This window comes from Rhinoraja longicauda, chromosome 11 (genome assembly GCF_053455715.1).
Source record: "Rhinoraja longicauda isolate Sanriku21f chromosome 11, sRhiLon1.1, whole genome shotgun sequence".
Classification (NCBI taxonomy): domain Eukaryota; kingdom Metazoa; phylum Chordata; class Chondrichthyes; order Rajiformes; family Arhynchobatidae; genus Rhinoraja; species Rhinoraja longicauda.
Window position 1 is genome coordinate 22,860,084 of NC_135963.1, and position 26,288 is coordinate 22,886,371.

Genomic DNA, 26,288 nt, shown 5'->3' on the forward strand with positions numbered 1-26,288 from the left:
AAAGAGGAGGAATGAAATGTAAAGCAAGAGCGAGGGATATGGCAAGAAGGTGATGGGAAAGGGTGGATAAAAGGGAAATATGGGACTTGAGGATGGGAGATGTGTGGGGGGGGGGGAAGAGCAGGATTGCTGGAGTGGTGGGAATAAGGGGAGAACTGTGTGCACACAGGGTGCGGTGTCGCAACGTGAATGAAAGGGGTGTATTACAAAATTGGAAAATGTGTGTTCATCATGTAGTTGTAGGCTACTCAAGCAGAATGTGGGTGCTGTTCTAGTCTTCATGTGACTATTATAGCAATGAAGGAAAGTTTGGGATGGAGAGTTAAAATGGTTAGCAACCAGGATCCCCGGTGAAATAAATTGTTCATTACGAGAATGAGTTCAGCTGGCAGGATAGTCTTGAAAGATTGATTTGCACTCCCTTTCTGGAAGAAGCTGTCTGTTCTTGCCAACTTGTTACAGAATAGAGGAATAGAAGAACTACATGTTAATACATCTCTGGTGAACTATCCCCTTTGGTACCACTATTTTAACACTTTAATGATTCTAACCGGCTGATTGGCACCGTGAGGTTTGGTTTCCAGGATTTTCTAGTTATTTCCAGTTTACTGCCTATCTGATGGATGATAGATTAAATGATCTTGGGCCAGGTGAGAATATAGCTCTCGGATTTTTCAAGTTTCTATGTTAGTATGAAACAAAATGAAGCCCGACTTTGGTTGTGGATCATTGAATTGTCCTTATGGTATCAGGCTCAAAAGAAGGAAATTAGAGGATGGTTTGCTTTACTTTGCGTTCCGTGCTCGCTAGAAGTGAAAGTTAAAAGGTTTGTTTATTGTTTCATAGAATGTGTATATTCATGGCAAAGTTTATTGCTCATCCCCAATTACCCCCAAATGTATTTTTTGGACACTACCACAAGCAGGTCAGTCGATTACCTTCTGATGAATGATGGGGCTAGAAGGGTGAGTAGGCCAGACGGCATAAAGGTTGCAGATTTCCTTCCGTGAAAGGGTTTTTGTGGTGAGAAGAAAATGCCGAAGAAAATGCTTTCATGAAAGGGGACCACAAAAAATTACTGATACCAATGAAAGCATTTTTTTCTGTATTTCACTGCTCAGATTTTGAAATAGAGGCATAATTTTCAGACAGGTCCGTTTATTAGTGATGAAAAACCATTTTGTTTGTGCACAGAAAAAGAACGTGTTCCCCAAATGACTTTGTATGGTGTACTGATTGAATCTTAGATTTAAGCTGGCTAAGAGTACAGTAAACCGTCCTTTATAACGGACCGGAGTTGGAGGGACTGATGTCTGTTATTGCTTATTGTCTGTTATAATCAAGTAAGGGATTGTCATTACATGTAGTTGAAACAACTGTAGATGATGGTTAATACACAAAAGGACACAAAGTGCTGGAGTAACTCAGTGGGTCAGGCAGGCAGCATCGCGGAAGAACATGGATTGGTGACAACGGGACCCTTCGGACTGATTCAGTCTGCAGAGTTATTCCAGCACTTCATGAGCCTGCACCAGCGAGCACTCCTTCAGTTCATGCGGCTGTTGTGGGTCATGTTGTAGCCCTTGGGGACAGCACTTTCTTCAGGCCGTTGCCAAGGATAGGACATGCTCAGTCACCACGGGGCTCCCTCCTCTCTCGCACATTGCCTTGTCCTCCCCCACCACCATTTTCTCCTCCCCCGCAGTCACCAACATCTTCCAATGTGGAGTATGTTGGCGATTCCGGAGGGAGGAGGCCGAGTAGACCGAGCGACAAGAGGAGGGGGAAGTTGTGGTTGAGAGAGCAATGGTCAACAGAAAGAAGCTTTAGCTGGTGAGAGGGGTGGGAATTCCAGTGACCGAGAGTCCTATCATTGGCAGTGGCCTGAAGAAAGTGCCACAACCAGGGGCAACAACGTAAGCCGCAGCAACAGGCCCGTCACCTGGACCGTGCTGTGAGTGAGGAAGTGCTCGCTAGTGCACATTGCAAGCCAGCTGTAGCATCAGAAGCCACGGCTAAGGAGGCCATGTGAGTGGGTAGGTCGACTTGCTATAAAAAAACACGTTATGAATCGATGTGTTAATACGAGGGTTTACTGTGCTAGTGGATATGGAATATATGCAGGTTAAGTTTGAATAGTTGTAATCTAAATCCGTTTTGGGTGAAGGTTCTGTTGCTGAATAACACTGCTTTTTTTTCAGTTGTAGCTCTTATTGGCAGTTATCTCAACTCTGAATTCACTGGCTATCCTATTTTGCTTAGGGGCTGGGGAACTTTCTTGCCAGAGAAAAATACCGGTTTAAACATTGGCAGTTAATTATTACACACTGAAAATCATTACATGGAAATTATCTTTCATCTTCCAGTGAAAATGTTTTAACTCCTAAAATGCATTTTGATTTGTTTTAATTTATGCAAGTACATGGGATAATATTGTTTTTTATTGAAAAGCACTTCATTGCTGATAAAGAAGGAACGTTCTCTGGACTGTGGCTCTGTTCATGGTGCAAGCACACTGGTGAACAACTGTGCAGTTCTGGCAATGATATATCTTGGCAATTTCTGAAGGGAAAGGAAGACTGACTGACATACCACCTCTTGTTGAATAATATAGTTATAGGCATGCATCTTTAAAAATGTTAAGTGAAGAGTGAATTTGTAGTTACAATGATAAAATTTTCAGGAACTAGGAATATGAGGAGGTTTCTTAAATTTGTCAGCAAATCGGGCATTTTGAACTATTCGACCTAGCCATGGTGGTTAAATGTTGGTCTCAAAGCTGAAGAAAGACTGCTGTTTTCAAGCTGATATCCAATGCCTTATGCACACTTTATTAATCTCAAAGGGATGTTCCTTATATTTTAGATATAAGAACTTTTTCAGTTGTAATGCTTATCGATATGAGAGAGTACACTGTAGACTAATGTATTGAATTACCAACTTTTTCCCTTCAGTACGAGTCCAAATAAGTAAAGATTCTGGATTCTAAAATGTGACAGTCACGTTAGCTGAATCCTTTGGAATGGATCGCAATAAAAGAAATTCAATAGGCGGTTTGCCATCAAGACATGAACGACTGGAAGATTTTGATGGCAGCAGAGAAGGTGGTGGCATTGGTCAATCACCGTTTCCTTCATCCTACAGAGCCTTACGTAGTGCTGTCTCCAGACTTACTAGGCTTGATGACTTCACCTGTGAAAAAATTGGATCTGGATTTTTTTCTGAAGTCTACAAGGTCAGTACATGATCACTCGCAAGCTATAAATCGGTGTCGGAAATGTAATTTTTGAAGTTGAACTGTTACTAATTTTTTATTTTGCTATTAGCAAGTATCCTTTTAGAGTTGATGGAGATGAATGGGAGGTGGGAAGAACACTCTTCTGTGCTTCCCACTGCCTGTGCTGCCGTGCAGTATGTTGTTCAAGGAAATTGAAACCTGGCTGTGCTAATGCTAAAAATGATTTTCAAATCCGAATTGGAACTGATGAAACTTTAATTTGTTATACATGATTAAAACGTAAAATATATTAAAGCAAATGCGGCTACCACTTATCGTTCACTGAGGAACCCTCTGTAACCTTTTTAAAATTTTGCATTGCTGCTTTCCCCTCCTGCTATATTGTGATCTGACTGTAACGTCAATTTATATTATCATTTGTATGTTAGGGTTTCTTGGAATGCAACTGTAATTCCCACCAGCAATGACTCTAATCATATTAGCTTCAAGGTTACATGGATATCCATGTGTTTCACAATTCCATGAGCGATCTGCTCTGTAATACAACACTATTGGCGCAGATGTTTTCAGAAAATTGCACCAGTAACACAAAAATATCATGTGACTTTGCTAATATCCCATTGTTAGTCATTGCACAGCAAGCTGACAAAGCTCTGAATGCCATCATTTGAGTTTTAACTCCATCTATCTATATGGAATGTTTCTTGTAAATTTGATCTGTAAAATATGCACATAATTTAGCCGTAGAGACTTGCTGCATCAGGTTAGATAACTGAGCCCGTTCCATTTCCTTGTGTTGGTCCCACACACCTCATAAACCTTTTGTATGCATGAAAAAAAACTGCAGATGCTGGTTGAAATCCAGCTGATTTTGGATACCTACAAGGTCACCCCTTGGCCCCAATGCTCCAGGGAAGCTGGCTGGAGGTAACAATAATGATAACGGGTAGGGCAGTGTATGTTATATTAATTAACTTTAGAAAGGGATTTGACAAGGTCCTTTATGGCAAGATGATCCAGAGATTAAAGGACATGGGATTTAAGGACACTTCGGGGAATTAATTCGAAATTTACTTGGCCAATAATGGTGAAGTGGTATTGTTGGAGGTGATTCTGAGGGCCAGGATCCAGCTGCATTTGCATAGGCAGGATAGATATAAAAAGTTGGAGTAACTCAGCGGGACCGGCAGCATCTCTGGAGCGAAGGAATGGCTGAACTTTCAGGTTGAGACGCCTCTTCAGACTGGTTGGAGATTGTAGGCATGGTTTTGTGCATAGAAAATCGTGTTTCACAAATCTGATTGTGTTTTTTTTGGAAGAGGTCACCAAGAAGAGGGCTGGGCAGTGGACTTTATCTATGTGGACTTTGACAAGGCCTTTGACAAAGTCCTACATGGTAGGCTAGTCTGGAATGTTAAATTACAGGGAATCCAGTGTGCGCTATCCAATTGGATTCAACATTTACTTGGAGGAAGCAGTTGAATTGGATTCAAAATTTGCTCGGAAGTGAAAGGGTAATTGTGGAGGATTGTAAGGTTCCTAGGCCTTAGACTAGTGGTGTGCCACAGGGTTGTGCTGGGTCCACAGTTTATCTACATGATTTAGATGGCAATGTAGTTAGCATTGTTAGTAGATTTGCAGGTCAAACATATTGGTGGTATCGTGCACAGTAAAAGCGGTTATGTACATAAGAAGATCTAGATCCGTTTGGAAGATGAGCCAAGAAATGGCAAAAGGTATTTAGCTTTGACAGGTATTATGGGAGATAATACGATATTATATTATTTTATACACTAGACATTTTTACGGTATTATTTTATACATTGTTGTTTAAGGTTTGTAACTACTTAGGCATTAGGCGCCTCTCTGTAACTAATTAAGGCGCTCTAGACATTCCGTACCCTTGACACGTCTCTGTAACATAACACTCCTTTGCTTTAGCTTGTACCCTTGCTTTAGCCTAGATGATAAGGGTAGCAGAATCCGAAGAGATGCAGACATTCATCAATGAATAGGATTTAATGGTGGCAAGAGAAGAGATAAGGAAAAACATAGGCCTTGGGGTGATGGATGGATGTGAGGATGAACTAGCAGGAAATAAGGGAGGCGAAATATGAAGGGATGTGAGCATTGAGATAAGGATATATTACTAAATGGGATTTAATGGTGGTGGGACAAACAGGTACTACAAAGCAATGAAGGACTGAAGAAAGGAGTGTGGGTATGAGGTAATGCAAAGGAGATAAGGTTTAGAATAATCCTATAAAAATAGGCTGCCGGGTGTACTAAGTGGGCAGTCAGATGGTTGACATCCTGATTGTTCCAGCCGTTGTTTGCAAATAAAGGCTTTTAACTTCTTGAAGAATTCTCCGTGTCATCTGCTTCATTTTGAACACCGGTAACCACGACAAAATTGGCGTAGTCGGCAGGATCGGAAAGAGGCCCGTTCGATAACGGACGACAAGCTAAAGGCGCTTCCAAGCCCGTCAGGGGCTCCCCGGTTCAACAGGTAAAGGGTGGCCACCCGCAAAAAAGGTAGGCGGTTTTCCGCTTTATTTGGACTAATGGCCTGTTGAAAGCGGGGGACCACTGGTGGCACAGGAGCGCCCAGGCGGTCCAAGGGCCTCTCCGATCCAAAGAATCTGTCTAAACTATTCTAAAAAGAGACCCGGAGGATTGCTCAAGAAGGCTGCGCAGTGGGGTAAGTAGAAAATAGATAAGTTAAGAAAGTAGATAATAGTTGAGTAAGATTTTGTGACGTCACTAAGACCTCGTGGATACCGCCCTAAGAGGATAGGGGACTGAATAGACGAGGCGTCCTGTGGATACCGCTCTAGTTAACTAGGGATCACTCTGATTAGCTAGGGGTCTGTACGGGCAGGATAAAACGTCCTGTGGATACCGCTCTAGTTAACTAGGGATCACTCTGGTTAGCTAGGGGTCTGGACGGGCAGGATAAAAGGTCCTGTGGATACCGTTCTAGTTAACCGGGGATTACTCTGGTTGGCTAGGGATCTGTACGGGCAGGATCAAAAATTGGAATAATTGGATAACATAAAAAATAAAAATTGCAAAATATTAAAGGAATATAGTAGAACTGTAGAAAATAGAAATAGCGTAGTAGGTAGCATAGTGACTATAGAGACGGAACGAAGTGAGAACAAGGACTGCATTTAAATTGACCAAGTGCACTAAAATAAGACAAGTACAATGAATAAAATAACTGCAGTTGAACTACTAAGTAAGAAATTCCCCGTATCCAAAGAGGATATTAAAAAACACTGAAAAATGGGAAAAAAGGACGAAAAAATTGGTTACGAAATGGCCCACGGAATGATATAAATATGATATAAATTTTGATATAAGTATGTGTGACGAAATGGAAGTGCTGATTAAGAACTATAAGCCTAAGGATAAATCAGAAATCCGAGTAACGAAAAAGGAAAAAGAACTAGGCGTGCTTAAATTGTTTAGAATAGAAGGAGAAAGGCTGAGGAAAGCATACCAGGAAAAGAATACCACCCCAAACAAGGGTGAAAAACCCGAAAAACAGCATGAAAGTCAGGAGCTTCAGGGGAAAAAATCAACTCTGTACCCCAGCCTAAGGGACCCTGGGTATCCCCCTCCCTATTCCAGCCAGGACGGAATAAAGCAGTGCCCTTTGGTGAAAGGGATAGTGGAGATAGAGGGAGAAGTCGAAGTTTGGAGGAATGGGCAAGACATAAAGGAATATAGACAAAGAAGGGGGCAGTGAGAAAAGGAAAGGATAAGGCAAGAAGAACAGGAACTAGATTCAAGATTCAAGATAGCTTTATTTGTCATCCAAATTGGATGAAATTCAGTCACCCACAGTCCAACAATAAAAGCATTAAATAGGCATTAAAATTACACAACCCCAAAAACACACAAAAAAAGAAACATCCATCACAGTGGGTCTCCTCCAGTCCTCTCCTCACTGTGATGGAAGGCCACAATGTCTTTCCCTTCTCCTGCCGTCTTCTCCCGCAGTCAGGCTGTTGTGGTTGCAGGCCGCGCCGGACGGTCCGCAGCGGGCCGAGCCTAAGGCGAGTCGTAGCCGCTCCCGCAGCCTCCGAAGACGGCCGGCTCCGCCGATGATAAGTCCGATCCGGGGCGGGCGAACACGCTGCTGCTGTTGCTGCATGTCAGGACAATCGTGGCTCCCGACATTGAAGCTCCCGCCCAGCAGAGAAAATTTTAGGCCGCGCCGGACGGTGAAATGTCCGCGACCCAAGCCCCGCGATCCGGCGGGCGAACACGCTGCCGATGCCGGAGCTCCCGATGTCGGCATCCACGCGGCCCGAGCCTAAGGCGAGTCGTAGCCACTCCCGCAGCCTCCGAGGACGGCCGGCTCCACTGATGGTTAGTCTGGTCTGCGGACTCTGCGAACCGGAGCCCTGGAGGCTGCCAGCTCCAGGAGTTGGGCCGATGGTAGGCCGCAGCAGGAACGGAGACACGGCCCAGAAAACAAAGGTGGGGTCTCCGTTCGGAAGGGACACCTATTTACAATTTTACAGTTCCCCCCCTCCCCCCCACATACACACATAGTACACAAACACAAAAACACGGCATCACAACTACAATTAAGACAAAAAAACAACAAAAACACAAAGACAAATGGACCGCAGGTAAGCCGCAGCTGCTATGGCAGCGCCGCCATTGGGTGATAAAGGAGACATTAAAAGGTTGCAGGTCCTCAGGGACCTCAGAGACAGAAAGATTTGTGAGATCCGTCAGGCAGCAAATGAGGAGTATGAGGGAGACTGCAATGCAGAAACACAGGCGAGTAATCAACAGGCATCAGAGAGAGGGCAAAACTGTGAGAATGAAGCAGAATTAGAAAGTGATGGGGAAAGAACAAGGGAGCGTAGAAGGGAAATAGAGGCATCCATGAAGCACTTAGAGATGGAGATGAGGGAGTTGGAAAAAACTATAGAAAGAGAAAGAAAGGAAAGCGAGGGGTACGCCCAGGAAAGAATAAGGTGGGAAAGTATACAGATAGAACCACAACAAGAGATGGTTAAAGAGAGACAGGAGCTGAGGGATGGAATGATGCCGTTACTTTTGAAAAAGGCAGGACAAACCCAGTATATTCCTTGGGCGACCCGAGACCTAGAGGGGCTGAAAAACACCTTACCCAACATATATAACGGGGCAGGAAAATGGATTAGGGCCTTTGAGGAGGAAACTATGGGACGATTATTGGCTATGGGAGATTTGAAGGCACTACTGGTGAAGGTAATGGGAACCACGAAATTCGCAGAGCTGTTTGAAATGGCTGGGATAAAAAACGCAAATAACCCGATGATTGATGGCCAGTCATTTGACCTAGTCAGACCGAGGGTATGGCAGGCCCTCAGAGACTGTTACCCGCTCAAGGTGGACCCAAAGACATTGAGGGGAGACCCGCTGGGGGACACGGATGCCCCCTCTGGTTAAGTCCAGACTGGAGGAAGTGGAGGGATTGTCAACCATACCCCACTCCCAGTTCAGGGACCACCTGGTTCATGCAGTTGACAAATATCATATGGAGAGACAAAAAATGGTGAACCAACAAGAAGAGGTGCAGAGAAAGGTGATGCAAATGCAACTAGAAGAACTAAAAAAAGAAAGAACGTGAAAAAGGAAAGAAAATGCTGGCAGTAACAGCAGACCTGGCTGAAACAACAGAAGTGAACGATACACCGATGCACAGTGAGTCCTAATGCAGAGCCAGACGGGGGCTGGATAATCCCATGCCAATAATAAATGTCTTTGGGGGAGCTTCTCCTCAAATGTCCTATCAGGGGCAAATCAGATCAGGGAATCAGCCCCGACAGGATTGGGGCCCTCAAGGGGGAGCACAAGGAAGAGGAAGGTCAGATGGTTGACATCCTGATTGTTCCAGCCGTTGTTTGCAAATAAAGGCTTTTAACTTCTTGAAGAATTCTCCGTGTCATCTGCTTCATTTTGAACACCGGTAACCACGACAGTATGAGGTGTTGCGACTTGGTATGTCAAACCAGGACAGGACTTGTATGGTAAATGTTAGAGCCCTGGAGAGTGTTGTTGAATAGAGATCTGGGAGTACAGGTGGGAAAGAACTTTCCATCATTGAAAGGGTAGAAAAAGGGATGATGCCACTGTGCATGTTGTTGGTGAGACTACACTTGGAGTACTTGATGACATCCCTCCTTTTGCATTATTGCAGAATTGCATTGTTGGAAAGGTGCAGATGCAATATATAAGCACGTTACCTGGACTTAGGAGCTTGAGTCATAGGCTCAAGGGGGAAAGAGGGACCTTGGGGGCAATGTTTTCATTTGGAGTAGTTCTTGTCTACAATGAGTTGCTAGAGGAAGCTATGGAAGTGGATAAAATTAAGGCTTTTGAAAGACAGTTGGGCAGATATATGGATAGGAAGGGTTGAGAGGGAAATGGGCCTAATACAGGCAACTGGGCCTAGCCCAGAATGCCAACTTGGACAGCATGGACAAGTTAGGCAGAAGGGCCTGTGACCACACTGTATTACTCTACAGTACAATAAACAGCCATTGTGGCCCTAGTGTTCTGATGGTGTTCAGTCTTCTAATGCTAAAAAAATGGAGGTTACTTCTGTCCCTCTGCCTCAGAAGGCAGTGGAGGCCAATTCTCTGAATGCATTCAAGAGAGAGCTAGATAGAGCTCTTAAGGATAGCAGAGTCAGGGGGTATGGGGAGAAGGCAGGAACGGGGTACTGATTGAGAATGATCAGCCATGACCACATTGAATGGTGCTGGCTCGAATGGCCTCCTCCTGCACCTATTGTCTATTGTCCCCTTAACCTTGGAATGTAGAGTTTTTAATGGCAGTTTGTTATTTAAAATATTGCAGGTGTGCCACAGAACATCGGGGCAAGTAATGGCACTAAAGATGAACAAAATAATCAGTAACAGAGCAAACATGCTACGGGAAGTGCAATTAATGAATCGTCTTTCTCATCCCAATATTCTCAGGTAGGTGGTTAAGCCTTCCAGAAGAAAATTAACCTTCTGTTAAATTAACACTTGCAAAAATACCCTTTTTGTTTATTTGGTGAATCTCCTTAAACACTAATGTTACCAGATATTCTTCCTAGAAATTTCCCCTTGTTTATTTGAATGTCACATTCATATTTGGTTGCAATTAACATTTCTGTGGCAGTTTCATTTATGTTTTGTGATGAAACTCCAATTTGAATATTCGTGTAAAAGTAAAACAAAAATCTAATGAGATTGAATTAAAAAGAACTGGTTGAAAATTTCTACTAGTGCTCAAAAATTTGGACATTAATCGTAACCCCAAAAATTCAGATGATGTATGGTGTGTGTGTGTGGGGTTGTCAATTTCCTGTTAATTTCTTGTACTCTACTGCCTGAATTTAGTGTAAACCTGTGTGTGTGTGTGTGTGTGGGGCAAATATCCAGGAGAAACTCAAAGTTTAAGGACTGGTACATACTAGTTAAGAGAACAAAGGTTTTGCAAGGGGTGTAATGCATTATTTAAATTTGCTGTTAGATTTCCAAAGTGGTTATTTTTGGTGCTGTTTATAGATTACATATCAAATGGTTAGTATCTTCTAAAGTGCTTCCAGTCAGTTGAACACAAGTGCATCAGGTGGAACTGTGCAGTGAATGGACGGATGATATTTTGGTTCGGAATCCTTTAGTCTGAAGAATGGAACGGTAATTAATCTATCCATTTTCCCCCACAGATGCTGAATGACCTGCTGAGTTCTCCTAGCACAGTTTTTCGCTCTAGATTTGAGCACCTGCAGTTTCTTTTCTTCAGTCAGTAGATATTGAGTCTCTTGTTTATGATTATCAAGAGACTTCTACTCCCCTTTGTGCGTTTAAAGTTCAGAAATATTGTCTGGAGAGTACATTTAACACACAATAAGGAAAAACAAAAACAGATCGCTAGCCTGTAGTTTTATTTATGGTTTTCTCATAGAATAGTATAGCACAGGAACAGCCTCAACTTTAGCTAGTAGAGCTGCTGCCTCACAATGCCAGAAAACCCGCATTCCATCCTGACCTCATGTTGACTGTGTGAAGTTTTCACTTTCTCTTTGTAACTGTGGACTTCCTCCAGGTGCTCTGGTTTCCTTGTACGTTCCCAAAATGTACAGTTTAGCACGATAGTTGATCCTAGTTGTGTAGGTGAGTGGTGGAAACTGAAAGAAGTTGATGAAAATGTGGAGAGCAAAAAAACAATGGGATTAATGTAGGATTAGTGTAAGTAGGTGTTTTATGGTCAGCGTGAATTTGGTGGTCCGAAGGGCCAGTTTTCCGGGGCTCGCTCTCGCTCTCTGTCAAACTAATCCCTTCCATGTGATCACTGTCCCTCCATTCATTGTCTGTTTATCTGCCTATTTAAAAGCCTCTTAAATGCCACTTACTTCCACCCTTGCACTGTGTTCCAGACACCTACCACTCTATAAATTAAAAATTGCTTGCCCTGCATGTATTCTTTAAACTTTCTCCCTCTAACCTTAAAGTATGCCCTTTATCATTTGATATTTCTGTTGCATAAGATTAAGGATTTGGATTTTGTGTGCCTTTTGAGCAACTGTTTTATTTGTTTGAAATTTTATCTAACCTTTTCATAATTTTTGTGTACATGCAAAGTTTTTTGCTGTGCCTAAAACACAGCTTTTGCTTCAATTTCTATTTTCTACTTGATTCTTTATTCATAATGTGTTAACTCCACACCTGCTATATTCTTGTTTTGTAATGGGAGGTAACTCCTGGAGCTTGTGATCATCATTTTAATCTTTAATCAAATGAGCTTCACCAGTGAGCTGTCACAGGTTTGGGAGCCAATTGTGGCTCAACTTGCCAGTATGATTCATTTCCCATGGTGTTTTCCCTGTATCTTTCAGATTCTATTTTATAGGTGAATTTCTTTGTTTAATTGTGTTTGGTAGATCTGTTGACCATCCTTCTGGAAATTTTGTACTTAACTGGGGTGTTTTGTGACCTTTCACTGTTAGTTTTAATGACATCAGAATGCATCACATTTTGGTGATGTTTCATTTGGAATATTGTGTGCAGTTCTATTTGCTGTGTGGCCGGAAGGATGTGGCTACTAGTGCTACACAACCTTCATTGAAGCTTAGCCCTAACGCCTCCGTCTGCATTTTAGAAAATCTGACTCAGGCTGTGCTCCTACTCCCTACCGACACGTAGAAACTGAAACGCGAGGATCTGGTATAGAAAACTGTATAGTGCTCATCTGACGAATCCGTTGAGTTTCTATGTTCAACTTTTGAGTTAGTGAACTGGTTCATATTCAAACATGCAGAGACCATCCTAATTGATTATACAAAAACCCATCTTCCACAATAATTCTCAACACCAGTGCCCTGCTAGGCTGCATTCTCACCCCCTTTCTATATTCCCTATACAATCATGATTCTGCAGTCAAATTCTGCTCCACTATAACATAACATAACATAACATAACATAACAACACTTTATTGTCACTCGGCACAACACCGAGCGAAATTTCAGCAGTCACACAAAATACAGCAAAAAGAAAAGAACACAGGACACCCGACCCCAACACAAACATCCATCACAGTGACTCCAAACACCCCCTCACTGTGATGGAGGCAACAAAACTTCCCCTCTCTTCCCCCCGCACCCACGGACAGGCAGCTCGACCCCTACCGAGGCAAACGACACGCACAGCCCCCGCAAGGGGATGGAAGGCCCCCCGGCCGAGCCGCCCCGGGCACCGAAACGTCCCGCGGCCACACCGGGCGATGTTAAGTCCAACGGCCGAGCCGCACCGGGCACTGAAACGTCCCGCGGCCGAACAGCGCTGACGATGTTAAGTCCAGCGGCCAAGCCGCACCGGGCACTGAAACGTCCCGCGGCCACACCGGGCGATGTTAAGTCCAGCGGCCGAGCCGCACCGGGCACTGAAACGTCCCGCGGCCACACCGGGCACTGAAACGTCCCGCGGCCACACCGGGCGATGTTAAGTCCAGCGGCCGAGCCGCACCGGGCACTGAAACGTCCCGCGGCCGCACCGGGCGATGTTAAGTCCAGCGGCCGAGCCGCACCGGGCACTGAAACGTCCCGCGGCCGAGCTGCGCCGGCAATGTTAAGGCCCGCAGCCGAGCCGCACCGGGCACTGAAACGTCCCGCGGCCGAGCTGTGCCGGCAATGTTAAGGCCCGCAGCCGAGCCGCACCGGGCACTGAAACGTCCCGCAGCCGAGCTGCGCCGGCAATGTTAAGGCCCGCAGCCGAGCCGCACCGGGCACTGAAACGTCCCGCAGCCGAGCTGCGCCGGCAATGTTAAGGCCCGCAGCCGAGCCGCACCGGGCACTGAAACGTCCCGCAGCCGAGCTGCGCCGGCAATGTTAAGGCCCGCAGCCGAGCCGCGCCCCGGGGAAGAGACCTAATAAAATAAAGGTTTCCCCCCGCCCCACCCCCCCACCCCACCCCACACCCCCACCACACACCCCCACCACACATACACAGCCAAAAACAGAAACAAAAACCATCCCAACACCGACACAAACAAAAAAAAAGAAAAAAAGACAACAGACTGCCAGAGAGCCGCAGCCGTTAGGCGCAGCCAACTCCTCCCCTCATGATGGGCTGGATCACAAACAATGATGAGACAGTGTACACTAAGGAGAATAGAAAGCTTAGTAGCATGGACAACCGCTCCCTCAAAGTTGACAAAATAATGCTTGAGGCATTTAGGCATACACATGAACATACAGGGAATAGAGGGTTATAGACCAGGTGAAGGCAAAGGTACAGACTAAATTGGCATCTTGGTTGGCACAAACATCAATGGCTGAACAGCATGTTACTAAGAATTGAAAAAATAATGCACAATTTCCAACTGGAATGTCCTGTTCTTGGGTTTATTGAAAGTTTAGCTGTTTCTTAGCACCTCTTGGCATTGGACCTCTTCCTGGTATACAGGCTGAACCTGTTCCCACTTTTGTCAGTCAGGTTAATTTACATTCTAGTATGGTTGTGCATTGCTGTTTTGAATTCTACGAACATTGATTGCTATAGGGACTACTCGAAAGGCCAGTAAAGTGCAGAATATTGTGGGTACCCTCCATGCCCAACTTTAAAAAAAAAAAAACTGGACAGCCAAACCTGTCTGCATTAAATTGTAATGTCCATTTTCATTTGGGATAAAATTGTTTCACTTGAGTCCATTCAGGGACTTCGTGCAATCATTTCCAATAATTGTTGTGTTCAAATAATTTGTGAAATAGATCAAAGCTTCCATTTTTCCAATCAGTTTATATATATTTTTATTGGAAACACCCTAAAATGCCTTATGAGTCATAGTTTCCCCCCCCATAATGGCCTTGGTCTATATGCAACATGAGTAGGCAGTACAGTTTTTCTTCGTGGGAGTTCCAAATTGATGTGTGTAATGATAAATTGGTCATTTTCTTTGAAATTTTATTTTCTGTTTTATTTTCTCCGTTTTCTCCCTTTACTTCAATACTTAACTGTAGAACAAGTGGGAGATTTTATCATTGTGCTACTTTCGCAGTGTAGATTAGCATCCTTTTGCAAACCTGTGGGAGTGCCTTACTATTGCAGGTTCTCTCGGATATCAAATCTGGCCTCTTTCCTCTATCAGCTGTGTAACTGACCCTGTGACACTATCACAAAGAACTAGGTGATCTCGATGTCCTGGCCAGTCTTTTAACTTGTGTCATGTAGTCTGTAGAGCTTGTTATATGCAAACTTGTTTTCATGTATCACTATGGTACAGAGAAGTCCTCTGCCAGTGCTGGCAAGAAGGAGATGTATCGCAGGACATGAGGGATGCCTCGGAAGGCAGTGGAGGCCAATTCTCTGAATGCATTCAAGAGAGAGCTAGATAGAGCTCTTAAGGGTATGGGGGTATGGGGAGAAGGCAGGAACGGGGTACTGATTGAGAATGATCAGCCATGATCACATGGTGCTGGCTTGAAGGGCCGAATGGCATACTCCTGCACCTATTGTCTATTGCCTATACCGCGATCATTACCCTCTGCAAGATCAAGGGCGAGAGAAGCGACTGCAACAACTACAGAGGCATCTCCCTCCTCAACATCGTCGGCAAGGTCTTTGCTCGGGTCATCTTGATCCGCCTGCAGAAGCTGGCAGAATGTGTCTACCCAGAGTCACAGTGCAGTTTCCAAGCCGGAAGGTCAACAGTAGATATGGTCTTCTCCCTTCGCCAGCTCCAGAAGTGCAGAGAACAGTGGATGCCCCTGTATATGGCTTTCATTGACCTCACCAAGGCGTTTGACTTCGTCAGCAGAGATGGCCTATTCAAGGCTCTCCCAAAGATTGGCTGCCCACCAAAACTGCAGAACATGATAGAATCCTTCCACATCACCACGAAGGGGACAGTGCAGTGCAATGGCAGTTTCTCGGAGCCCTTCGACATCTGCAGTGGCGTCAAACAAGGCTGCGTCCTCGCTCCCACACTCTTTGGGATTTTCTTTGCTCTGCTCCTGAAACATGCCTTCGGCACCGCAACAGAGGGGATCTACTTGCGTACTAGATCAGACGGCAAGCTCTTCAACCTCACCCGCCTCCGAGCCAAGACAAAAGTACCTGAAGCTCTCATCAGAGACATGTTGTTCGCCAATGACGCAGCAGTTGGGTTCCACACCCAGCAGGAACTAGTCATTGATGGACCGCTTCTATCGGGCTTGCAAGGACTTTGGGCTGACCATCAGCCTGAAGAAGACGAACGTCCTGGGACATGATACAGAGGCACCGCCGGTCATCACCATCGACGACTACTAACTCTTTGCCGTCCATCAGTTCACGTACCTCGGCTCCACCATCACCGACAACCTCTTCTTGGACACAGAGATTGACAAGAGGATCGGGTAGGCAGCTACAACTCTCGGTCGCCTCAACTCGAGTGTGGACCAATCCAAAGCTGACAGTGAAGACAAAGATAGCAGTCTATAACGCCTGTGTATGGCAGTGAGACATGGACTACATATGCCAGACTGGAGAGAAGACTCAACACCTTCCACCATAGAAGCATCCGCCGTATCCTGGGTATATTCTGGCAAGACAGTGTCCAACGCTGAGATTCTGTCTCGCACTGGCCTTCCGAGTATGTACACTCTACTCGGGCAGCGCAGGCTGTGGTGGCTGGGCCATGTCCACCGCATGGAGGATGGCCGTATTCCAAAAGACATCCTCTATGGAGAGCTGACATCTGGGAGGAGAACCATCGCCCCCCCGCCCCCCCCCCCCCCCCCCCCCAAGCTATGTTACAAGGATGTCTGCCAGAGAGATTTAAAGGTGCTCGACATCGATGTGGAGTGCTGGGAGTGCCTTGCAGCTGACTGTACAAGGCGGAGAGGTACCCTGAACCAACATCTCAAAACGGGGGAAGAGAAACTGATGAATGAGCGGCAGACAAGCGGGCACGCAGAAAGGCGCGCAGCAACTTGAACAGACCAGAGACCACACACAAATGTGACCTTTGTGACAGAGACTGTCACTCCCGCATTGGTCTCTTCAGCCACAACCGACGCTGCTCTAGTCGAGGTGTGGAGCAAGCAGCCAACTAGGATGCATCACCCATGGTCAGCCATGACCGAGGGGTCCGAAGAAGGCAGAGGTAAAAGCCTTTTTGCGTGCTATCCAGTCAGCAGAAAGACAATCATTATAATTGCACCAGTAATGTTTGCATACTAATATGTTGGAAATATGTAGACCTGGAACAATGGTTATATCATGCTTACAACATGTATTGAGGTAATTGAAATAAATTCTTGTTACTAAATAGTATGAGCAATCATTACTTTGAGAAATTATGCATTCAAATTGCAAAGTAACTGGAAATGGTGTTTTCATCTAGTAATCACTTTTTGATGTTTTCAATGTTGAATGCATGTTTAATTTCAATTAAGTATTTATTTACTCTGATCTTGCGGAATGGCTTCTCACTGTGCTATTGGTGAAATACAGGACGGTGTTTGATGCATTTCTTTTGCCTTTCAGGTTTCTGGGTGTTTGTGTTCATGAAGGCCAACTGCATGCACTAACTGAGGTAAGTTACTTCTCTGTGCATTGGCTGTTGGGGAATAGCTGCCTTTGAAGTTTGCACCTTGACTTCTCAGGTCAATGCCATAGTACAGCTGGGTACAAAAATGGAAAAAATTGTGGCACTTCAGCATTCAAGGACTTTTTCCTGTTCAATCCGGGAGTGTTTCTTGAGATAAGAATGATGATTTTCTGTAGTTAGGGTACACCTTGGCCATTTTTTTCCCAATTGTGACTGGGACTTACTTTATGTGGTGCTACTTTTACTTGTATCAGTTTTTTAAATGAAAAAAACACCACAATTTGAAAGAGTGGAAAATTTGTGTTAGTTTACAATGTGTTGTACTCGGGGCTTGACCTACTTGCCATTCTCTTGCTTGGTCCCCTTATGACAATTGGCTCTATAATAGTTAGTGTCTTGTCAGCTTGTAAGGTTTCTTGACATTCATCAGTTAGTAACATCTGTCTCTGAGGCATGATTTGTTTTGAATACAAATGGTTTGTTACGGTGCTTCAAAGATTCTGCAAATGTACTGCTCTGGAGCAAAAGTTATCACTCTGCATTGCTGGTTTGGCTTCATGAACTGGGAACTGCTAATAGTTCTATGATATTCAAATCCATTAAGGTCAATATTGTAACAAAACTTTATAACAATAGTTTGGGATATTTTGATCACAAAGTGGAAAATCAGTGGATCGCCATCAATGCATTTATAACTGATATTCGGTGATAATGTGGCGCGTCGATAGAGGCCCGAAATAAAGGCAAGAAGCCAGGTATTTCGGGGACGTTATATTTTATTATACCTCGGTTATCAGACGGGTCGAGTGCCGGAATGGCTTCGCGCCCAAAACCTTGTCCTTATATACATGGTACCGGACCCCCTCCCTGGACTGGTCCATTCCCGTGCCGAGGGGTCGGTAGTAGTATGGCCCGACTCTTGGGAGCCGCCACAGGACCCCCCCCCCCCAGAACCGGAGGCACGAAACGCATTGGTGGTCGCACAACCCGACCGGACCGCGTACGGTAATCGGTCGACAGAGGGGCCGGCGGAGGCACAGTTGGAGGGACAGGTGGTGGGTCCCGGAAGGGTGGGCGACCTCGTGGCCGAGGCTGGGCAACCCGCACCGGTTGGTCGATGTCTAAGTGGGCCGGCTTCAGGCGGTCAATTGACACGGCCTCCGGCCGGCCCCCCATGTCCAAGACAAAGGTTGTCTGTCCGTGCTCCAGCACCAGGTACGGGCCCTCATACGGCCTCTGGAGTGGCGTCCGGTGGGCGTCACGGCGCAGGAACACAAAGGCGCAGTCCCGGAGGGCCGATGGCACGTAAGGGCGGAATGTCCCATGGCGGGACGTCGGCACGGGTGCGAGCTTGCCAACTCGCTCTCGGAGGCGCTGTAGGGTGGATGAGGGCGGTTCCTCTCGCCCCGACAACGAGGGCACGAACTCCCCGGGCACCGTGAGCGGGGACCCGTAGACGAGCTCCGCTGAGGATGAAGCCAGGTCTTCCTTGGGCGCAGTCCGGATGCCCAGCAAGACCCATGGTAGCTCGTCCATCCAGTCGGGGCCGGAGAGTAGCGCCTTCAGCGCTGTCTTCAGCTGCCGGTGGAACCTCTCCACCAGGCCGTTTGCCTGCGGGTGATAGGCCGTGGTGTGGTGCAGCCGCACGCCCAACAGGTGGGCCATGGCCGACCACAGCTCGGAGGTGAACTGTGGCCCCCGGTCCGATGAGATGATCACCGGCACCCCGAAGCGAGCAATCCAGTGCGCGGCCAACGCACGAGCGCATGTGGCTGTAGATGTATCGGCCAGTGGTATGGCCTCCGGCCACCGCGTGAAGCGGTCCACCACCGTGAGGAGGTGGGTGATGCCCCGGGACGGCGGGAGCGGGCCCACAATGTCCACGTGCAGGTGGTCGAAACGGCGGCAGGGTAGACCGATCCCTTGGAGTGGCGCCCGGACGTGGCGTTGAATTTTTGCTGTCTGGCACGGAATACAGGTGCGGGCCCAGTGGCCAACCTGCTTGCGCAGACCATGCCACATGAACCGCGCAGCTACCAATGCGATCGTCGCCCGGATGGATGGGTGAGCCAGCCCGTGAACACCCTCCTGCGCCACGCGGCCGGGACGATGGGGCGAGGCTGACCTGCCGACACATCGCATAGTATCGTCGCTGCTCCGGGGTCGAGGGGAACATCCTCAAGGCGGAGGCCAGAGATGGCAGTCTGGTAGGCGGGCATCTCCCCGTCCGTTAGCTGGGCCTCCGCCAGGGCAGAATAATCAATGCCGGGTGCCACTTCTAAAACGGCATTGATGGCGGGGCGAGACAACGCATCGGCCACCCGGTTTTCCTTCCCCTCGATGAAGCGGATGGAGGTAGTGAATTCCGAGATGTAGGCCAACTGGCGCTGCTGTCGGGCGGGCCATGGGTCGGAGACCTTTGCCAGGGCGAACGTGAGCGGCTTGTGGTCTGTGTAAGCGGTGAAAGGGCGGCCCTCCAGAAAATAGCGGAAGTGACGAACGGCCAGGTACAGGGCGAGGAGCTCGCGGTCGAAGGCGCTGTACTTCCTCTGGGCGTTGTTGCGGTGCCGGCTGAAGAAGGCCAGTGGGCGCCAACCCCCGTCCGTGAGTTGCTCCAGTATGGCACCAACCGCCAACTCTGAGGCGTCCACCGTAAGGGCTGTCGGGGCATCCTCCCGTGGGTGAACCAGCAGCACAGCCAGGGCCTCCTTCGCGCCGTCAAAGGCTGTTACCGCCTCGTCGGTCCACACAACGTTCTTACGCTTGCCCGCCAGCAGCTCGTATAGCGGCCGCATGATGTGGGCCGCGGATGGCAGGAACCGGTGATAAAAGGCCACCATGCCGACGAACTCCTGCAGGCCACGCACCGAGGACAGACGGGGAAACCGGCGGATGGCGTCTACTTTGTCCGGCAGGGGAACCGCTCCTTGCGAGGACACACGGTGGCCGAGAAAGTCGATTGTGGCCACGCCAAAGCGGCACTTGGCGAGGTTTATAGCCAACTCGTGCTCGCTGAGCCGCTGGAAAAGCTGCCGGAGGTGGGCACAGTGCTCCTGCCGCGAGCGGCTGGCTACCAACATGTCGTCAAGGTAGACAAATAGGAAATCCAGCCCGCGACACACGCCGTTCATTAACCGCTGAAATGACTGCGCGGCGTTCTTGAGGCCGAAAGGCATCCGTACGAACTCGTAGAGTCCGAACGGCGTGATGATTGCCGTCTTGGGCACATCCTCCGGGTGGACCGGGATCTGGTTGTGACCTCGCACCAGATCCACCTTCGAAAATATCGTGGCCCCAGCCAAATGGGCGTTGAAGTCCTGGATGTGGGGCACGGGGTATCGGTGCTCGGCGGTAGCGACGTTCAGCCGCCGATAATCCCCGCAAGGTCTCCAGCCCCCGTTTGCCTTGGGGACCATGTGGAGTGGGGATGCCCATGGGCTGTTGGAAGGGCGGACGATCCCCAAGGACTCCATCGTGCGGAACTCCTGTCGTGCCAGGTGTAGCTTCTCAGGCAGCAGTCGGCGTGCTCGTGCGTGGAGGGGTGGGCCAGTAGTCGTTATATAATGGAACACCCCATGCTTGGGGCCATAATATCGGGAAACTCCGCCAGAACCCGAGAGAAATGGGAGTCCACGGACGACAGTGGGCGTACAATGGGCTCATTCAGCCGCAGCGCAATGGGCTCCATCGTGGCGGAGTGGACCAAGCGCTGCTGCCTGACGTCCACAAGGAGAGAATGAGCCCGCAGAAAGTCAGCCCCGAGCAACGGCTGGGAGACGTCGGCGATCGTGAACTGCCACGTGAAATGACTGGCGCCGAAAACGATGTGGACCGTGCGGACGCCATAAGTCTGAATGTGGCTCCCGTTTGCCGCGGTGAGGATTGGCCCCCGCTTCCCAGAACGAATGTCCAGCGGCGAAGGGGACGCTCAGCTCCGCCCCAGTATCCATGAGGAAGCGGCCCCCGGAGCGCCGATCCCAGGCGAAGAGGAGGTGAAACTGGCCGGCCGCCGCGGGGACTATTGGCAGCCGGCCCCGGCGTTTCCCGGAAACGTGCACGGCTGGCGGCATTGTCGGGCTGCTGCACCCCAGCGCTGGTGGTAATAACACCAGTACCTCCTGCTAGTGCTGGCTGGAGCCTGCTGGTGTGGGACTGCAGGTGCATGTGCGGGTGCAGGACCCGCAATGGCCACCGAGGGCGATCTCGCAGGCCTCCGGGGCATAGCTGTCACTCCTTCCACAGCTCCCCCGCCCGACGGGAAAAAATCGGGCGCTTCTCGAGTGACGTTTAGCACGCTGACGTCATCACGGCGCGCCGCCCACAGCGCGTCCGCGCGCCTGCCGAGGGCCCGGGTGTCTGCAAAGGAGGCGTCGGTGAGCTGCAGGCGAATGTCGGCCGGCAGCAGGTGCAGGTAAGTGTATTCAAACATTAGGCACGGTCTGTGCCCGTCGAGCAGCGCGACCATCTCCTTCAGGAGGCTAGATGGGCGCCGGTCACCGAGGCCTGGCATGTGGAGGAGCATTTCGGCCCGCTCCATTCGGGTTAGCCCGTAGGTTTGGAGCAGCAGCTCCTTAAGGGCTTCATATTTATCGTGGGCCGGGGGGTCCTGGAGGAACTCCGTTACCTCTTCGGCCGTGTCCTGGTCAAGGGCTCCCACCAGGTGGAAGAAACGGGTGTTATCAGATGTGATGCCCTGCAGCTGGAACTGGGCCTCCGCTTGGTAAAACCAAACGCGAGCCCGGGTGGTCCAGAAGGTCGGGAGCTTGATGGCTACCGCGTCGACAGCTGGGGCCTGGTCGGCCTGCGAGCCGGACGGGCGGTCGGCTTTTGCTCTTGTGCCCATCATAATATGAATGGACCGTCGAGGTCACCAATGTGGCGCGTCGATAGAGGCCCGAAATAAAGGCAAGGAGCCAGGTATTTCGGGGACGTTATATTTTATTATACCTCGGTTATCAGACGGGTCGAGTCTGCCGGAATGGCTTCGCGCCCAAAACCTTGTCCTTATATACATGGTACCGGACCGCCTCCCTGGACTGGTCCATTCCCGTGCCGAGGGGTCGGTAGTAGTATGGCCCGACCCTTGGGAGCCGCCACAATAAAATCTTAAAGGACCTGTCCCACTTAGGTGACTTTAAGGCGACGGCCGGCGACTAGGCTGTCGTCGACAGTTTGCCGGGGTGTCGCGGGCATGATCCTGAGGCGTCTTCAAAGCATCTCAGAGCGTCGCTGAAAAATCAACCAGTGAAATTTCTCGTCGACAGCTGGCTTGTCACCAGGTATCGTTGCTTATTGCGGGCGCTGTCGCATCTGTCCCCAGGTTTGCTATGTTGTCTTGGATACATTGAGAAGCACGTAATATTAAATTAAGTAAAGTCACTTGAAGATGTCATAAAATACTTGTGTTTAACCAATTCATTTACAGTCAGGCCATTTCACAGGGTGACGGTCAGGTAAGCGTGGGAATTTATGCGATGTTTATGGCCATCAGCGATTACATTTAAAGTAGGCGCCCAACCCAGAAATGCAACCCAGACCCCAGATATGCATCTCCCGTACATTTTCAAAGAATGCCCACACACTTTTCACAAAAATCCATTTAACCACTTTTAATATTAAATTTCTTAACGCTATTAGTAAACTGGAAGTCAATCCAGTTTATTCCTTGTTACCGTGAAGCTTGGTTTTCAAGTAACCCGGGCAAGATGTTATATTTTAAAACTCTCAAGTACTTACCGACTTGTCAGTGAATTCAGCGAAAATTAGGACGCCGGAGAAACATTGACAGCGTGGGAATTTTGCAATGTTTCGGAAGACGGTGTAATCTCGACCTGACTCGGCATTATCGTGGTTATTGTCGTCGGGTAAAAGAAAGTTTTGGCGATCTGCTACGACTGACAGTCGCCTAAAAAATCGCCTAAGTGGGACAGGCTCTTAAGTCTTGGACTTCCTCAATTGCCCTCACTTTCCTGCACATTAAATCCCATTTCCTAGGTTTACCTAATTTTAACCACACAGCCAATATCTTTATGCTCCAGAGAGAGCGAGAGCACATTTAATACATAGACGATAGGTGCAGGAGTAGGCCATTCGGCCCTTTGAGCCAGCACCACCATTCAATGTGATCATGGCTGATCATTCACAAACAGTTACTCAACCAGACGCAACTAAATTTAAGGCAGCTCTTCTCCAAGAAACCCTTCTTGCCATACTCCACCACCCCCAGTTTAAATTTAATTTGGAATATTTTGGAGGACCAGGAACCAAGAAGAAGAAGAAGTGCCCTGTTCCTGCCCTCCCCATACCCCCTGACTCTGCTTTCATTAAGAGCTCTATCTAGCCCTCTTGAAAGTATCCATAGAATTGGCCTCCACTGCTTTCTGAGGCAGAGAATTCCACAGATTTACAACTTTCTGAGTGAAAAGGTTTTTCCTCATCTCTGTTCTAAATGGCCTACCCCTTATTCTCAAACTGTGTCCCCTGTTTCTGGACTCCCCCAACATTGGGAACATGTTTCCTGCCTCTAACGTGTCCAATCCCTTAATCTTATATGTTTCAATAAGATCCCCTCTCATCCTTCTAAATTCCAGTGTATACAAGCCTAGTCGCTCCAGTCTTTCAACATATGACAGTCCCGCCATTCCGGGAATTAACCTAGTGAACTTACGCTGCACTCCCGCAATATCAAGAATGTCCTTCCTCAAATTTGGAGACCAAAACTGCACACAGTACTCCAGGTGCGGTCTCACTAGGGCCCTGTACAACTGCAGAAGGACCTCTTTGCTCCTATACTCAACTCCTCTTGTCATAAAGGCCAACATGCCATTGGCTTTCTTCACTGCCTGCTGTACCTGCATGCTTTCTTTAAGTGACTGATGAACAAGGACACCCAGATCTCTTTGTACTTCCCCATTTCCTAACTTGACACCATTCAGATAATAATCTGCCTTTCTGTTCTTACCACCAAAGTGGATAACCTCGCATTTATCCACATTAAACTGCATCTGCCATGCATCTGCCCACTCACAACCTGTCCAAGTCACCCTGTATCCTCATAGTATCCTCCTCATAGTTCACACTGCCACCCAGCTTTGTGTCATCTGCAAATTTGCTAATGTTACTTTTAATCCCTTCATCTAAGTCATTAATGTATATTGTAAATAGCTGCGGTCCCAGTACCAAGTCTTGCGCTTCCCCGCCAGTCACTGCCTGCCATTCTGAAAGGGACCTGTTAATCCCTACTCTTTGTTTCCTGTCTGCCAACCAATTTTCTATCCTTGTCAGTACCCTGCCCCTAATACCATGTGCTCTAATTTTGCCCACTAATCTCCTATGTGGGACCTTATCAAAGGCTTTCTGAAACTCCAGGTACACTACATCCACTGGCTCTCCCTTGTCCATTTTCCTAGTTACATCCTCAAAAAATTCCAGAAGATAAGTCAAGCATGGTTTCCCCTTCGTAAATCCATGCCGACTCGGAATGATCCTGTTACTGCTGTCCAAATGTTCTGCAATTTCTCCTTTTATAATTGACTCCAGCATCTTCCCCACCTAATTGGTCTATAATTTCCCGTTTTCTCTCTCCCTCCTTTCTTAAAAAGTGGGATAACATTAGCTACCCTCCAATCCACAGGAACTGATCCTGAATCTATAGAACATTGGAGAATGATCACCAATGCATCCACGATTTCTAGAGCCACGTCCTTAAGTACCCTGGGATGCAGACCATCAGGCCCTGGGGATTTATCAGCCTTCAGTCCCATCAGTCTACCCAACACCATTTCCTGCCTAATGTGGATTTCCTTCTTTTCCTCGTCACACTAGGACCTCTGTCCACTAGTACATCTGGGAGATTGTTTGTGTCTTCCTTAGTGAAGACAGATCCAAAGTACCTGTTCAACTTGTCTGCCATTTCCTTGTTCCCCATAATAAATTCACCTGCTTCTGTCTTCAAGGGACCCACATTTGTCTTAACAATTTTTTTCTCTTCACATACATAAAGAAGCTTGTATTATCCTCCTTTATATTCTTGGCTAGCTTACCTTTGTACCTCATCTTTTCTTCCCGTAATGCCTTTTTAGTTATCTTCTGTTGCTTTTTACAAAAGTCCCAATCCTCTGGCGTCCCGCTCATCTTTGCTATGTTATACTTCTCTTTTATTTTTATACTGTCCTTGACTTCCTTTGTCAGCCACAGTCGCCTCTTACTCCCCTTAGAATCTTTCTTCCTCTTTGGTATGAACTGACCCTGCACCTTCTGTATTATTCCCAGAAATACTTGCCTTTGTTGTTCCACCATCTTCCCTGCTACGGTCTCTTTCCAGTCAACTCTGGCCAGCTCCTCCCCCATGCCTCCATAGTCCCCCTTGCTCAACTGCAATACTGACACTTCTGATAGTCCCTTCTCCCTCTCAAATTGTAGATTGAAACTTATCATATTATGATCACTACCTTCTAATTGCTCTTTAACCTTGAGTTCCCTTATCACATCTGGATCATTACACAACACTAAATCCAGAATTGCCTTCTCCCTACGCTCGAGTACAAACTGCTCTAAGAATCTGTCTCTGAGTCACTCCATGAACTCCCTTTCTTGGGGTCCATTACCAAGCTGATTTTCCCATTCTACCTGCATGTTGAAATCTCCCACAACCACTGTTGCATTACCTTTGTGACATGCCAATTTTAACTCTTGATTCAACTTGCACCCTATATCCATGCTACTGTTTGGGGGCCTGTAGATAACTCCCATTAGGGTCTTTTTACCCTTGCAATTCCTCAGTTCTGTCCATACTGATTCTACATCTCCTGATTCTACGTCTCCCCTTGCAAGGGACTGAATATCATTCCTTACCAACAGAGCGACTCCACCCCTTCTGCCCACCTGTCTTCCTTTTCGATAGGTCGTATACCCCTGAATATTCAGCTCCTGGCCCTCTTGCAGCCATGTCTCTGTAAT

General features: G+C 47.6%; 1 protein-coding gene across 2 annotated transcripts in view; it reads left to right on the forward strand.

Annotated features, from left to right (window-relative positions):
• Positions 1-26,288, forward strand: part of LOC144598370 (dual specificity testis-specific protein kinase 2-like) — a 77,860-nt gene that overhangs the window by 17,238 nt on the left and 34,334 nt on the right. For both annotated transcript variants that reach the window (XM_078408452.1, XM_078408453.1), the window contains exons 2-4: positions 2,955-3,235; positions 10,109-10,230; positions 17,267-17,315. In XM_078408452.1, the coding sequence (XP_078264578.1) occupies positions 3,023-3,235; positions 10,109-10,230; positions 17,267-17,315 (384 nt within the window). In that variant the 5' untranslated portion in view covers positions 2,955-3,022. The remainder of the gene's footprint in view (positions 1-2,954; positions 3,236-10,108; positions 10,231-17,266; positions 17,316-26,288) is intronic.